The sequence below is a fragment of the Periplaneta americana genome, chromosome 17 (assembly GCF_040183065.1).
Source record: "Periplaneta americana isolate PAMFEO1 chromosome 17, P.americana_PAMFEO1_priV1, whole genome shotgun sequence".
Classification (NCBI taxonomy): Eukaryota; Metazoa; Arthropoda; class Insecta; order Blattodea; family Blattidae; genus Periplaneta; species Periplaneta americana.
In genome coordinates, this window is record NC_091133.1 from 3694296 (window position 1) to 3707954 (window position 13659).

Genomic DNA, 13659 nt, shown 5'->3' on the forward strand with positions numbered 1-13659 from the left:
GTCACGGTCCGTTTGATCCACATGTTGGGGCATATAGTTTTGAATCATAGCCTGGAATGGATTACAAAATAGAAGTGAATGAGGCTTCAACAGAGGTAAATAGAAAAGCTTTACTGTGCATCTTGTTTGTGTGTTTGTCGAATAGTGGAGAAAAGCATACATTTCACACTTCATAATCAATTGAATAAATTCCTTGCTGTTGCTGTGATTTATATGGCGTCATGAATTGGTCTGGCTTTATGAAGTGTGCGTTGATGCTACTCCTCTCATGGAAGAACCTTTCACACGAAGTTCAGCTAGTGTCTGTGACCGCTACAACATGATCGAGTAATACAGAGCTACAATAATTATTGGTTAAACGAGCGTTGAGCGGATTCCGCCGATTTTGGAATAGACACCGACGCACTTAAGTTAGGTTAGGTTAGTTTAGGCTTTTATTATCCCGTCAAGATGAAGGTGAAAGCGATTGTGATTTTTTGTTTTCTATGTTGGCAGTTCAAGTGCGTCGGTGTCTATTCCAAAATCGGTGGAATCCGCTCAACGCTCGTTTCACCTAATTATTAACTAGTGATGGGCGAAGTTGTTCTTTTCTCGGAACAGTTCCGGCGGTTCCGGTTCCGAAAAATACTATGTTCCAAATAACAGTTCCGAAATAACAGTCACCAGTGGTGATGAGTCGGAGTCCCTGAGTCGTTCAAAAGAACGGTACAGTACCCTCCCTCTTCACCATGCAGCTCACACTGGAGCACTCATAGGCATGACATAGTGTACATTCTTATCTATAGATGGCACTACAATGCACATTCGAATCGATTTTGGAAAATTGCTGTGCATGCGGGCAGAACTCAAAAGCTTAATGTTACTAATTAAACAGCTGTTGACTACAATGACAGAATACAACATTTTGTTTTCGTACATAAAGTTATAAAGACATGGTAGCCAACTAAAAAAAATAACATAACATAACATTTAATACATATGGTATGTAATTTCTGTTCTCTCTATTACATAATAAAAAAAACAAATCATTAATTTTTATTTTTACTTTTCTTAATGCACAGTTATAATAATAATAATAATAATAATAATAAATATTACAATTTCACAAATAATAAAAAAGATATATATTGGCAGTACTGAAACCTGGAAACCCCGCAGTGGGTTAGTAAAATGTTGGAATCGCATCTTTACCAAAGTGTAATTTAAACTTCGCATTAAACCTCGCTCTCCAAATCAGTACTTATATGGGTAGTTTCCAACAAATAATGCTACAACATTTTTGTCGTTCTTTGATAACAGAGAAGATATCACAAAAACTTGTGCTTGTCAGACTTAATCTCAACAAACGACATACAGACAATATAACTAAACCACTCATTACCGTTTACAACTTTAACCTTTGTATAGAATCAGCTGATCAATGAATTAATAATAGTATGCGTACTTTATGACTTTGTAGAATGTTTATAAAACAGAATTAGTCAACTAATGGTGAAATAAACTATAAAGCGGGAATGAATATTACAGATTATTAAATACTTACTATAACATTACAGATGATTGGCCAGTCTTACAAATGTTGATATTAAAGTTCGCGCCACCGCAAGGATTTCAATTTCCATGCGCCCCTCTCCAACCACGTGAGAGTTTCAAGTACCAACTTCATCCAACGAAGTTCCAAGTACAACATAAAGAACAACGAGAACAGTGTAACCGCAGCTGTCATTGGTTCATCGGAACGAGCTCCGACGTTCCGACTGTTATCTCGGAGTCGGAACATACCTTGTGCAACGCGGTACTGCGAGCCCGCAACAGCTGGGCAAGTGAGCACCTCGGAATCGGAACACTGTTATTTCGGAACAGGAGGTTCCGACCTACTGTTCATTTTTGCAGCAGTTCCAAAATAACTGTTGTGTTATTTTTTACCCATCTCTATTATTAACTTAATCCGTCCCAAAACCGTATGGGACTGATCAACTGCGATTCTGTTTGATACGTCCGTTAGAAACTTAGTTCAACATAGGATATCATGTGAGAGAGGTTTTGTTTTGCGTTATTATTTCTAACACATAATTGTATTCTGGCCAGGTGTTTTTTGATGTCCTACAACAGTCATATTTTCTAACGCAGTTGATCAGTAATTATGGAGTACATACTACCACTTATTGGTAAGTAAAACGTTAACTTAAATGTAATATGTGGAAAAGCTTAAAACTACATTGATTTGAGATCTGCTTCTGTTACTGACGTGCACATTATGATTCACGTTAGCAATGACTGTCAAGCACAACCAGATTGGCTGCTGTTACACATCAAGTCATCTTTAAAAATAACTAATAAAATTATTCACGATGTTTTTCTGTCCTGTAGGAAGGGAATTTATCGCATCTGCAAGTGACGGACATGAAGACAGAATGCGTGGACCAGAGTTACGATATCAAATCAGAGATAAAGGTTGAAGACACCACACCAGTGCCTATTAGCTTTCCTATGGTGAAAACTGAAGATGATGTAAGTGGTTCTCTATCAATATACAAATGTATGAGTAATGGATTTTTAAGTATGTCAGACCTATTACCAGTCTAGAATTGTATTAACTATTTGAACTGTTCCATAGCTTTCGCAACTTAAACTGTAGGGATTCTTTCTGAAATTCAAATAATAATAATAATAATAATAATGATTCTCAAATATTTATTTCTGCTATTGAAGACAGAATTATCTCGAATACACAGAGACATTTGTGCCTAGGAACATACTTCTTTTTTAAGTTTACGAATTTTTTTATTCTCTTGTTGCTGATCTAACAATTGCTTTGATACACATTGAACAATGGGTTTAAACCACTGCCTGCTGGATCGCATCTAATGCGTGCTAACAGTGGCTGCTCAATACGCGCTTAGTGCGAGGAATGAGAAAATTTATTTTGCTTCTAGGTGGCAGGTTGTGGCCAAAGAGTTAGATAGAGAAAGATATAGAGTGGTCATTGGGCCGCCATGTTTGAAGAAAAGTGAACGACCGTCCGCCATAAACTTAAGCGCCCAAAACAAAGTGGGCGTGGCGATAAGTGACATTAGAATCGTCTGGTATCAAAATTTCGTTTGCATAAATCACTTAAACAGAAGTGGAAAAACTTAGTATTTCGTCAAATACGTGCTAGGAACTTAATCTAAACTTATGTACGCTAAATTAAAAACACTTGAGCTATTCCTTGAAGGAATGCTTAAAAGAATAACCTAAACAAAATTGTCATGTAGTATGACAAGAAGTCCTAGCAAATATACTGAAGAAAATGTTAATATTTCTAGGTTCTTTTAAATGCGACCTGGGGCCTGTTTCTCAAATCTCATGGACTAGTAATACTAGTCTGTACAGTAGTATTATTAATTTATTTTACAAGTCTGTGTTTCTAGAAACTACAAGGGTAAAGTAGTAGTTAGCAGTTCACAGACTAGTAATATTGGTCGATTTCAGCAGTTCATAAGTGATTCTGTTTCTCAAAATGCTAATCTAGTTGATTACACTACTTTTCAGCAGGAATATTCCTACAAGACTCTAAAGACTGGTTGGTGATTACTATATTATCAGCTACCAGTGGCAATCTTTCTCAGATAATCAAAACAAAGTATTGTAGTTATTTTTTTAATATATGTGGTTTAGTGATTCCGATTGAAGTAGTGAAGAAGTTGTTGTGAGAAGAGCTAAAACTATATCGAGAAGGAACAATTATTATCCCTTTACGGGAGCATTGTTTAAATATAATGAACGGTTTAAATAAAGTGCTGAAAAGCTTGGAGAGTTGTTAAATATAGTGGGACCTGCCATGACAAGACACAAAGCTTCAAATACAAATTGCTCTACAAATCGGGATGTTGATTATTTTCCAATGCCATCTGGTTTTTCTGCCCTAGACCAGCAACACATGCAGAATTTTTCCCCTAATAATCTGATACCAATTCATCAACTGCAGTAATTTTTGCTGGCTTTCCTCCTCCACTGCCAGTTCTTCTGACATTGTCAACTTTAGCCTACAAATTAAATACAAAACGGCACTAATTTACGAATAGATCAAACGTTAAAAAAAAAAAAAAATTAGCGAATTTTTCAAGTCATAAGTAGCATCCATGTTGCCAGTAGACTCACTTGCTACATAATGTGTTCACATTATGATACTGTGAACTTGAATTGGTACTCGTCAAAGTTGCTTTCTTAATGTTGGGCCAATAAGTGTCCCTAACATATGCATAATCTTTGTTATGCTGAAGTATCAGTTCCATAGCCTCGCATATTACAAATTTTTTTGCCCATTCGTTTACTTAATCATTAATTTAGTTATTATGCTTGAAAACGCACCGAATGATATATCCTTCGAGTCATTAATCATATTGAGTATAGTTAATTTGCTTTCAATTGATGGAATTTCAAGAGAAGAGAGAAGTAAGAACCAAAACACAAACAACTTAGCCTTCTAACCTCAAATAACAATACCTACCAATGGCTATAAACAAATGAACTCAATCAGCTGACTAGTGAAAGAGATCATGTGACTAGTGAAAAATTGTCACAAGTTACTAGACTGGTGAAATAGTTTGAGAAACAGAATCCGCTAGAGCTGATGAAATATACTCTGGTAACTGGTGAACTACTAAACTAGTATTTTTGAAAAACAGGCCCTGTAGTAATATTAGTTTATTTTACAAGTCTGTGTTTCTAGAAACTATAAGAGTAAAGTAGTAGTTACCAGTTCACAGACTAGTAATAGTGGTCGATTTCACCAGTTCATAAGTGATTCTGTTTCTCAAAATACTAATCTAGTTGATTATACTAGTATTCAACAGGAATATTCCTACAAGACTCTAAAGACTGGTGATTTCTATATTATCAGTTACCAGTGACAACCTTTCTCAGAGAATCAAAACAAAATATTGTATTTATTTGTTTAATACATGTGGTTTAGTGATCCGACTGAAGTAGTAATGAAGTTGTTGTGAGGAGAGCTAAAACTATATCGAGAAAGAACAATTATTATTCCTTAAGGGAGTGCTGAAAAGCTTGGAGTCAGCCTCGGTAGCGTACTTAGTATAGCGCAGGCCTTCTATACTCGAGGTTGCGGGTTCGATCTTGAGCTAGGTCGATGGCATTTAAGTGTGTTTAAATGCGACAGGCTCATGTCAGTAGATTTACTGGCATGTAAAAACTTCTGCGGGACAAAATTCCAGCACAACGGTGATGCTGATATAACCTCTGCAGTTGCGAGCATCGTTAAATAAACCATAATTTGAATTTTGAAAATCTTGGAGAGTTGTTAAATATAGTGGAACCTGCCATAACAAGACATATAATAGAAGTCATGCATTATCAGCAAAGCTTCAAATACTCTACAAATTGGGATGTTGATTATTTTCCAATGTCATCAGGCCTTTCTGTCCTAGACCAACAACACATGCAGAATATTTTCCTAATAATCTAATACCAATTCATCAACTGCAGTGAATTTTGCTGGCTCTCCTCCTCCACTGCCAGTTATTCTGGCATTGTCAACTTTAGCCTACGAATTAAATATAAAACGACACTAATTTATGAATAGATCAAATATAAAACTGAAAAAAAAAAAAAATTAGCGAATACCCTCACAACTCAAGCTTCGTGAATGTATATACTAGACTATGATGATACTGTGAACTTGAATTGGTACTGATCAAAGTTGCTTTCTTAATGTTGGGCCAGTAAGTGTCCCTAATGTATGCATAATCTTTGTTCTGAGGTATCAGTTCCACAGCCTCACACATTACAACATTTTTTTGTCCATTCGTTTACTTTATAATTTTTTCTTATTATGCTTGAAAAAGCACCGAATAGTAAGTATATCCTTTGATTCATTAATCATATTGAGTATAGTTAATTTGCTTTCAATTGATCAAAAGAGAAATCAAAACCAAAACACAAAAAACTGAGCCTTCTAACCTCAAATAACAATACCTACCAATGATTATAAACAAATGAACTCAATCAGCTGACTGGTGAAAGAGATCATGTGACTAGTGAAAAATTGTCACAAGTTATTAGACTGGTAAAATAGTTTGAGAAACAGAATGTACTAGAGCTTGTGAAGTATACTCTGGTAACTAGTAACTGGTGAACTACTAAACAAGTATTTTTGAGAAACAGGTCCTAGTAAGATTGCCTATAAAATGAACGAGAATGATACGGATGATTTTATTAAATTGTTTTCCCAGTCTCTACACGTTGCAAAACTATTTATTATACCGTAAGATATAGAATGAAAGTAGGCCCTATCTGTAGTAAACAACCTTTACCTCCAAGCTTGTAACGTGGGTGAAACATGACAAAACTCGCTTTCAGTTTTTTTGTTACAGTAGAGTATAATTATCGAAATGTGAATGTGAGGCCAACAGCCGACTGGTCTGTCTGAGCCTCTCAAGGCCTGTAGCACCACAGATTATTATGTGTATAATTAAGCACCCACGTATAGTAATGGGGTAAGTAGTTACGAAATATATTCATACTTACCCCATTATTGCACGTGGGTGCTCAAGTATGTTCTTTCATGTCCTTCCAGCCAAAATACTAACAACAATACGACCTACCCCAGAGTTTTGCGTTATTTTGGATGCGAGTGTCGAAATACAATTTTAATATTTGATTGCTATTACTAGGTTTGAAACGGAATTGTAGCGGTTTTATCCGTATTTAGTTTAACTTTATTACTAGTGAACCATTTATTTGATAAATCGTTTGTATTCGAAATAGGCCTACTTTTTATGAACTACAGCTCATCGCCTTCTATAAGCAGTAAGGCCAGAAGGAGCAGAAATAAAGGATGCCGGTGTCGAAATATAATTTTAATATTGTATTGGTATTTGTTTTGCACTGGATCTGAAACAGAATTGTAGTGGTTTTATCCGTATTTAGTTTATGTACATTACCAGTGTACTATATATTTTGTTTATGCCGGGAGTTGTTACACATTTATCCATAAAAAAAATGCTGTTAATTAACAAAACTATAGATTTAACTTCATGGACATCCCGGGTAGCTCAGTTGGTAAGAGCGCTGGTACGTTCAACCAGAGGTCCTGGGATCGATACCCGGTCCCGGAACAATTTTTCCCTTGAACTTATTCAAATCTGCATTACAGGGTGCTTTATCTGAAAGACTAGATTTGTATAGTCATGTAAGTTTTCGGAATTAGTACTAATAATTTCATGTGGTCAAACAAAATGCATTTTGAGGTTAGGTCACGTGACAGAATTGTTTAGTCAAACCAATGAATTTCGTATTGCCAGACAAAAACTTGACATGTTGATTCCTTTCCCCATATAGTTTTCCTATGGAAATATGTTACAAATTATTGAATTATTTAGAATAACATTCCAACATAAAGTGCGGTAAGTACATAATTCATTTAGTACATAGGATCGTGTGATATCCGGTATCAGTTGGCAACACTGATATGACGGCAATATTTGCTGTTCAGGAACTGTTCTTATGTGACTGTCACTATAAACTAATTGTAGTAAATTAGATTTAGAGTCTGGCTGGGCGGAAGAGAAGGCTTACTGGCCTTAGCTCTGTCATTGAAGCCACTCGTGTGGCTCAGTCGGCTAGGTGCTTCCCTGCCAATCCCGAGTTGCGCTCGGTCACGGGTTCGATTCACTCTTGGGTTGATTCCCTGGTTGGGTTTTTCCGAGGTTTTCCGGAACAGTAATGTGAATGTTGCGTAATCTGTGCGAATCCTCGGCCTCATGTCGCCAATCCTCGCTATCACCAATCCCATCGATGCTAGTTAATCTAGTTGTTGTTCCAGCGTCGTTAAATAAATCAAGTAAAAACTCTTAATTTATTGAAATTGCACTTGAAATATGTTTTTGCATGGATTATATACATTTTGATATGAATCCTGACCCTATTCGTCATAGTGTAAGGCACATGCTATAGGTTGTGATCATGCTGAGGCATATGAACAGATAGGGAGCAGCTTATAACAATATAGCTCGTGTCCTAACATCCTGTGATAATTTGTTCATTTAAGATATCTCTCTGTACTGCAGGAACGGAATATTGGGGATCAGAATGTGACTGGCATAAAGGAGGAATATGAGGACCAGATCGAAGATCTCGCATCTGAGATAAAATTTGAGGATGATCCGGTGCAAATTTCGTTCCCAGTGTTGAAACATGAACCAGAGGTGAGTGGTGAACAAAGAATGCAATGTGTACTTCCAGTGTTTATCTTGTATTTTATTTCTCTTCTCAACGTCTTTTGCAACATGTGCCTCTTTTTCCATCCGTCATATTAACATTCACCAGTATGTTGACTCATAAATAATAAAATTCAGTCCACATCTGTGGAGTAACGGTCAGTGCGTCTGGCCTCGAAACCAGGTGGCCCGGGTTCGAATCCCGTTTGGGGAAAGCTACCTCGTTGAGATTTTTTCCTGGGTTTTCCCTCAACCCAATATGAACAAATGATGGGTAATTTGTGCTGGACTCCGGACTCATTTCACCGCATTATCACCTTCATGTCATTCAGACGCTAAATAACCTGAGATGTTGATGCAGCGTGGTAAAATAACCCAATAAAAATAGAATAAAATTAATGTAAAATTGAAATTCTTATGTTCAATATTTTAATGCATGCAGATATATCTGATTGATTTGTATTTTATAGTATACTCATTTCTTTCTAAAACCCTCGTAATTCCCCTCCTGCTTGGTAACAACAGATTATGAGTGTGCCACAGCATTTTAAACTACTGGTACACCTTTAGTGTGCCACGCTTTGAAAAACGTTCTTCTACAACGAAAAGCTATGCCCCATGATATATCTTCCCCAAGATTTGTCTTGTATTGGCTAAAATTCTACTATGCCTATTGCGACTTAAATGTAGTTGTGTGGCAACTATAATCAATGCGCTTTTGTTAATGTAAATTGAGCTATCTTTTTGTTTGATTTGCTCTGTATTTGTAGGAAGTGCACAGTGCCTTCAATGAGGAGCCAAGGGTGGAAGTGACGGCAGAGGACAACGAGGTTTTTGCCGAAAGGTGAGTGTGGTGTGCGAGTCTTCACGTAGAGAGTTCATTGTGTTTGAAGTGTCTGTTTTCTTGACTGTCCAGAAGCATATTCAGAAGAACTGTCTGTCTGAATCATCCAGCAATAATCAGTTATCACAATCACACTGCACTACCTTTGATGTCTGGTTTCTATAAGTACTGTTCAGACCTTTCTTCATATTCTTCATTAAAAGATCTTAGATTTTCAACAAAATAGTTTAGATGGACAAGCATACATTCATATTGCAGCCTAGAGAATTGAAACGTTCCAACTCAATTTCTACAGTTTCCATATAATTGAAGTCTTTGTAATTTCCAAGGAAATTATGTACTGCCATTTTGAGTTCATTCCAAGAGTTTTTCTGCGATCCGCTCATCACGTTTAGGAAGCCATTATGTAATATTAATTTGCGTATTTTACTTATTTATTCATTTATTTATCTGTTCGTTCGTTTGTTCGTTCATGCATCCTGGTGAATTTAGGTGCATCAGTCTTTCACTCTCACACCACCATAATTACAACTACAATGACACATACAGTGATCTTCAACAATGTTTCACCAGGTTCTGATTTCTTTCTGTTTGGCCACTGTTTCCCCCTCCACTGCGTAGACCTAGTCCTTCTATCCCACTCACACTAGACACTTGTTGGTGTTGTTATTAATGCAGACTTCCTAGCAATAATGCCATTAACCCCCGTGCCATCCAGTGTTTCGCACACATACTGAGTTTGGAATAGTGATTTCACGAAATGAGCATAGCGACTTATGATTTTCAAGTTACAAGATAGCTGCATGCTTCTCTGTAAGAGACTGCATATAACTGTATGTCTACTCAGCTCTCAGGCGCAAAAGTGTTACTGTAAGTAAAGTATTGTAGTTGTAGTGAAATCACAAACATATAATTGAAACAATTTATATTAATAGTACCTGAGATACGTCATGCACAATAATAACAGTGGTCAACAATGAATTTGTTAAATAAATAATGTCGGGTGTTTCTTATGTATTGCCATCTGCTGATTCCAAAAATGAAGTCAGAAATTTCCTATCACCCAGAATTTTTTTTAATTTTGAAAATAACTTTCTTCCTGTTTATTAGCATGTCTGGTATACAACATGCTGGTCAGAAGGAGTATTTTACATTTATATTTCATTACATTGACTTGTAACGTTTGGTATTGTTGCCTGTGAATTCACGAATAAGAACAATGACATTTCCCTCACAAAACTGTGATGGTAAGGTAAATTTCGCAACTGAATAGAAGCTCTCTTTAAATAAAGAAACTAATTCTGTGCTGTCTTCCGATGTCAATTGAATTGTGATAGAAGTATATAATACCATACATAATAGTGCATTGTAAGGAGTAGTGAATAAGTGCATAATGTATAAGAAACATGTCTTGAAAGTGTCTTATTGATAGAAACAACTTCTGTTAAGTGATCTCATTTTAAAATCGCAGAGGCAAAATTTTACTCCTCTAGTTAGAAGAGCTTATGACTTATTCTAATAACAAAATAGACCAGAACAAGACATGGGCCCCGGAAATCTGTTGTGCCAAATGTGTAACACTATTAACTGCCTGGTTAAAATGATCCCTTCATGTCCCTTTTACAGCCCTAATGATATGACTAGAACCTAAGGATCATTTGACAGACTGCTACTTCTGCTTGAAAAATATATCTGTAATAAGTTCGAAGTCCAAACACTGTTAAATATCAATTTTCAGTTTTTGCAATTCGGCCGGTGCCTCATAGGCCAGGACTTCCCATACCAACTCCACCAGATGACATAACATTGACTAAAGTAATTCAAAGTGTTCCTGATGTTCAGAATGAATTACAGAATGGTCCAGATTTTGTGCAAGATATTATAAATGAACCTCAATTTGTAACACAGGAGGATTTAAATGACTTGGTTCAGGATTTTCGTTTAAGTAAAGGAAGGCAGAATTACTCGCCTCAAGATTGAAAGTCTGGAAACTGCTGCAGGTAACACCAAATTAAGTTTCTTTCGCAACGCCACAAGGAATTTGAGCATTTTTTTCTAAAGAGGAGGACCTAGTTTTCTGCAATGATGTTCAGAATTTGTTCGAGTCACTGGGTGTTGAGCATAAACCTTAGGATTGGCTTTTGTGTCATAGACTCCTCGAAAAGAATTTTGAAAGGAGCGTTACTATTTAATGGAACAAATATTCATCCAGTGCTTTAGCCCATGCAGTTGGTATGAAGGAAAATTACGAGAATATGAAGCTTTTACTATCCACTAACAAGTGTAACAATTTTTCATGACAGATATGTGGAGATTTGAAAGTAATAGCTATCTAACTTGGGTTACAGCCTGTCTGTACTAAATTTTGCTGCTTCTTGTGCAAGTTGGATGACAGATAAAAGTAATCATTATATAGAAAAGAACTGGCCAAACAGAGAGTCACTTTAGTCCAGGACAAGATAATGTTCTCCACCAACCACTTGTAAGTTCTGAAAAAATCGTATTGCCTTCACTGGATATTAAACTAGGTTTGATTAAGAATGGATCGTGATAGCAGTGCATTTGTCTTCCTGAAAAATAAGTTCCCAAGAATCAGTGAAGCTAAACTAAAAGAAGGAATATTTGTTGACCTCAAGAAGGGAACTGATGAAAGATACGCAATTTGAAAACCAGTTAAGTATGGAAGAAGCAGCTGCTTGGTTATATTTAAAAAATGTTGTCATGAACTTTTTAAGAAACTTCAGGTCTGAGAAGTACAGAGAACTTCTCAGTGAAATGATTGAGAACTACAAGATCATGGGATGTAATATATCTTAAAAATACACTGTCTGCATCCCATCTCGATTTCTTTACTGAAAATCTAGGGCTGTGAGAGATGAACACGGGGAACGTTTCCACCACGACATCGTAGAAATGGAAAGGCACTACCAGGGTAAATGATGTTCAAATATGTTGGCAGACAATTTTTGGATACTGAAGAGAGATGTTCCTCAAGCAAAGTACAGCCGAAAATATGTTACACATACATTTTAGGTCAATAAATGTAATTTCAGCTAAGATGTCGTAATATTATAATGTATAGGTAATGTAATTACTCTAAAACACTGGGTGATGGAAAAGTTCTGTAAAAAGATTTGAAATCAGCAAAAAAAAGTCACTTAGAATCTCCCATTATATCCCTTTTAAGAGACAAAAGTTTAAATTTTTTTGACCAGTGTAATCAGCAGTTAAAATCTGTAATGAATTTAGAAAAATTCTACAAAAGACAGACAAGTAAGATACCGACATTATTTAAAAATGGAAATATGTGTGACATAAAATTGAAGCATTCATCCTAACAACGGTCTATGTTACAATTTAAAAAAATTGAGTTTTTAATGGAATAATGCTCTGTATAGACTTACACAGCTAATGCAAACATTATTTAGCAATATCTGTATCACAGGCGCTTCTACTCGAGTTACTAGCGCGAATGTCTTGGTTGTAACAACGGTCTATGTCACTAGTCACTTCTAGCATCTCCAGTTGTTTACATCCTATCGGGAGTTACTGCACGGGAGTTTGTTCTCTTTACGAATACTGGGTACTTGAACTCTGTGTATCAGGTTTCGGTTGATCTATTACGCAAAATGGATGACTGGAAGACACTGATGATTTCTACGGTAGATATTGACCAGCTAAATAAATCTAAACAAAGAAAAAGAATCCAGACAAATTTATATTAGTAAGTGGAAAATGTGTCACCAAAATCGGCCTGGTTGGTACAGTGTTGGCCTTCTATGCCCGAGGTTGCGGGTTCGATCCCGGGCCAGATAGATGGCATTTAAGTGTGCTTAATTCACTAATGCCCAGAATATTTTTTTAGTTTTAGAACTAATATTCATATTCTACCATCAGAATGATATGTAATGAACATCTGAATGTTTTTCCAGAAAATTCAGACATTATTAGGCTATTATGGACCTATTATCGAAGTGGCAGGATTTCGTGCCACTGGGAAATAAAGACCATATTCAGTTATTGTAAATTCAAAATTTCGCAATATGTTTGCAAATCATACCTGTTATGAACTTTCCACTTCTCTCACATGAGGTATATATATTTTAAATATTTGTTTACCTAGGGAAAATATATTAAAAAAGAACAATAGCTTTACAATGTGCTGATCAATTTTCAGCATTATAGATTTTCCGGCATTCTGGGTGTAGCGATACACCACATTTTTCACATAAGGATGTTGTACGACGTCGACACTGCTTGCATCTTACATTAGGGTGTTCACTACTGATGATCCAGTGAACAGTCCTGTCGAAACGAACATTATCATGAACTGCTTCTCCAGTTTGAAGTGCTGAGCGAGGAGAATTTCTACGTTTCCCCTACTGGACTAGGAGTTGCGAACTGCGTTGCTGTTGGAAAGCTAGTAGTGAGATATCTTCACAGTCTAGTATATACAGTCACGAAGCTTGGGGTGGTTTTTTGCCAACCAGTTTCATTTCTCGCGATAGTTGCTAGCCGCTTGGTGTGCTATGAGTACTAGGAACCAACGAGTTAGAAAGAGAAGACTATAGATTGGCCATATTGTCCTGTACA

At 36.3% G+C, this 13659-nt stretch overlaps 1 protein-coding gene across 1 annotated transcript in view; it reads left to right on the forward strand.

Annotated features, from left to right (window-relative positions):
* LOC138693177 (zinc finger protein ZFP2-like) overlaps nt 1-13659 on the forward strand; it is a 94213-nt gene continuing 80554 nt past the window's right edge. Inside the window, exons 1-4 of the mRNA XM_069816902.1 lie at nt 1-95; nt 2371-2511; nt 8073-8210; nt 8993-9066. Coding sequence (XP_069673003.1) covers nt 57-95; nt 2371-2511; nt 8073-8210; nt 8993-9066 — 392 coding nt within the window. The 5' untranslated portion in view covers nt 1-56. The remainder of the gene's footprint in view (nt 96-2370; nt 2512-8072; nt 8211-8992; nt 9067-13659) is intronic.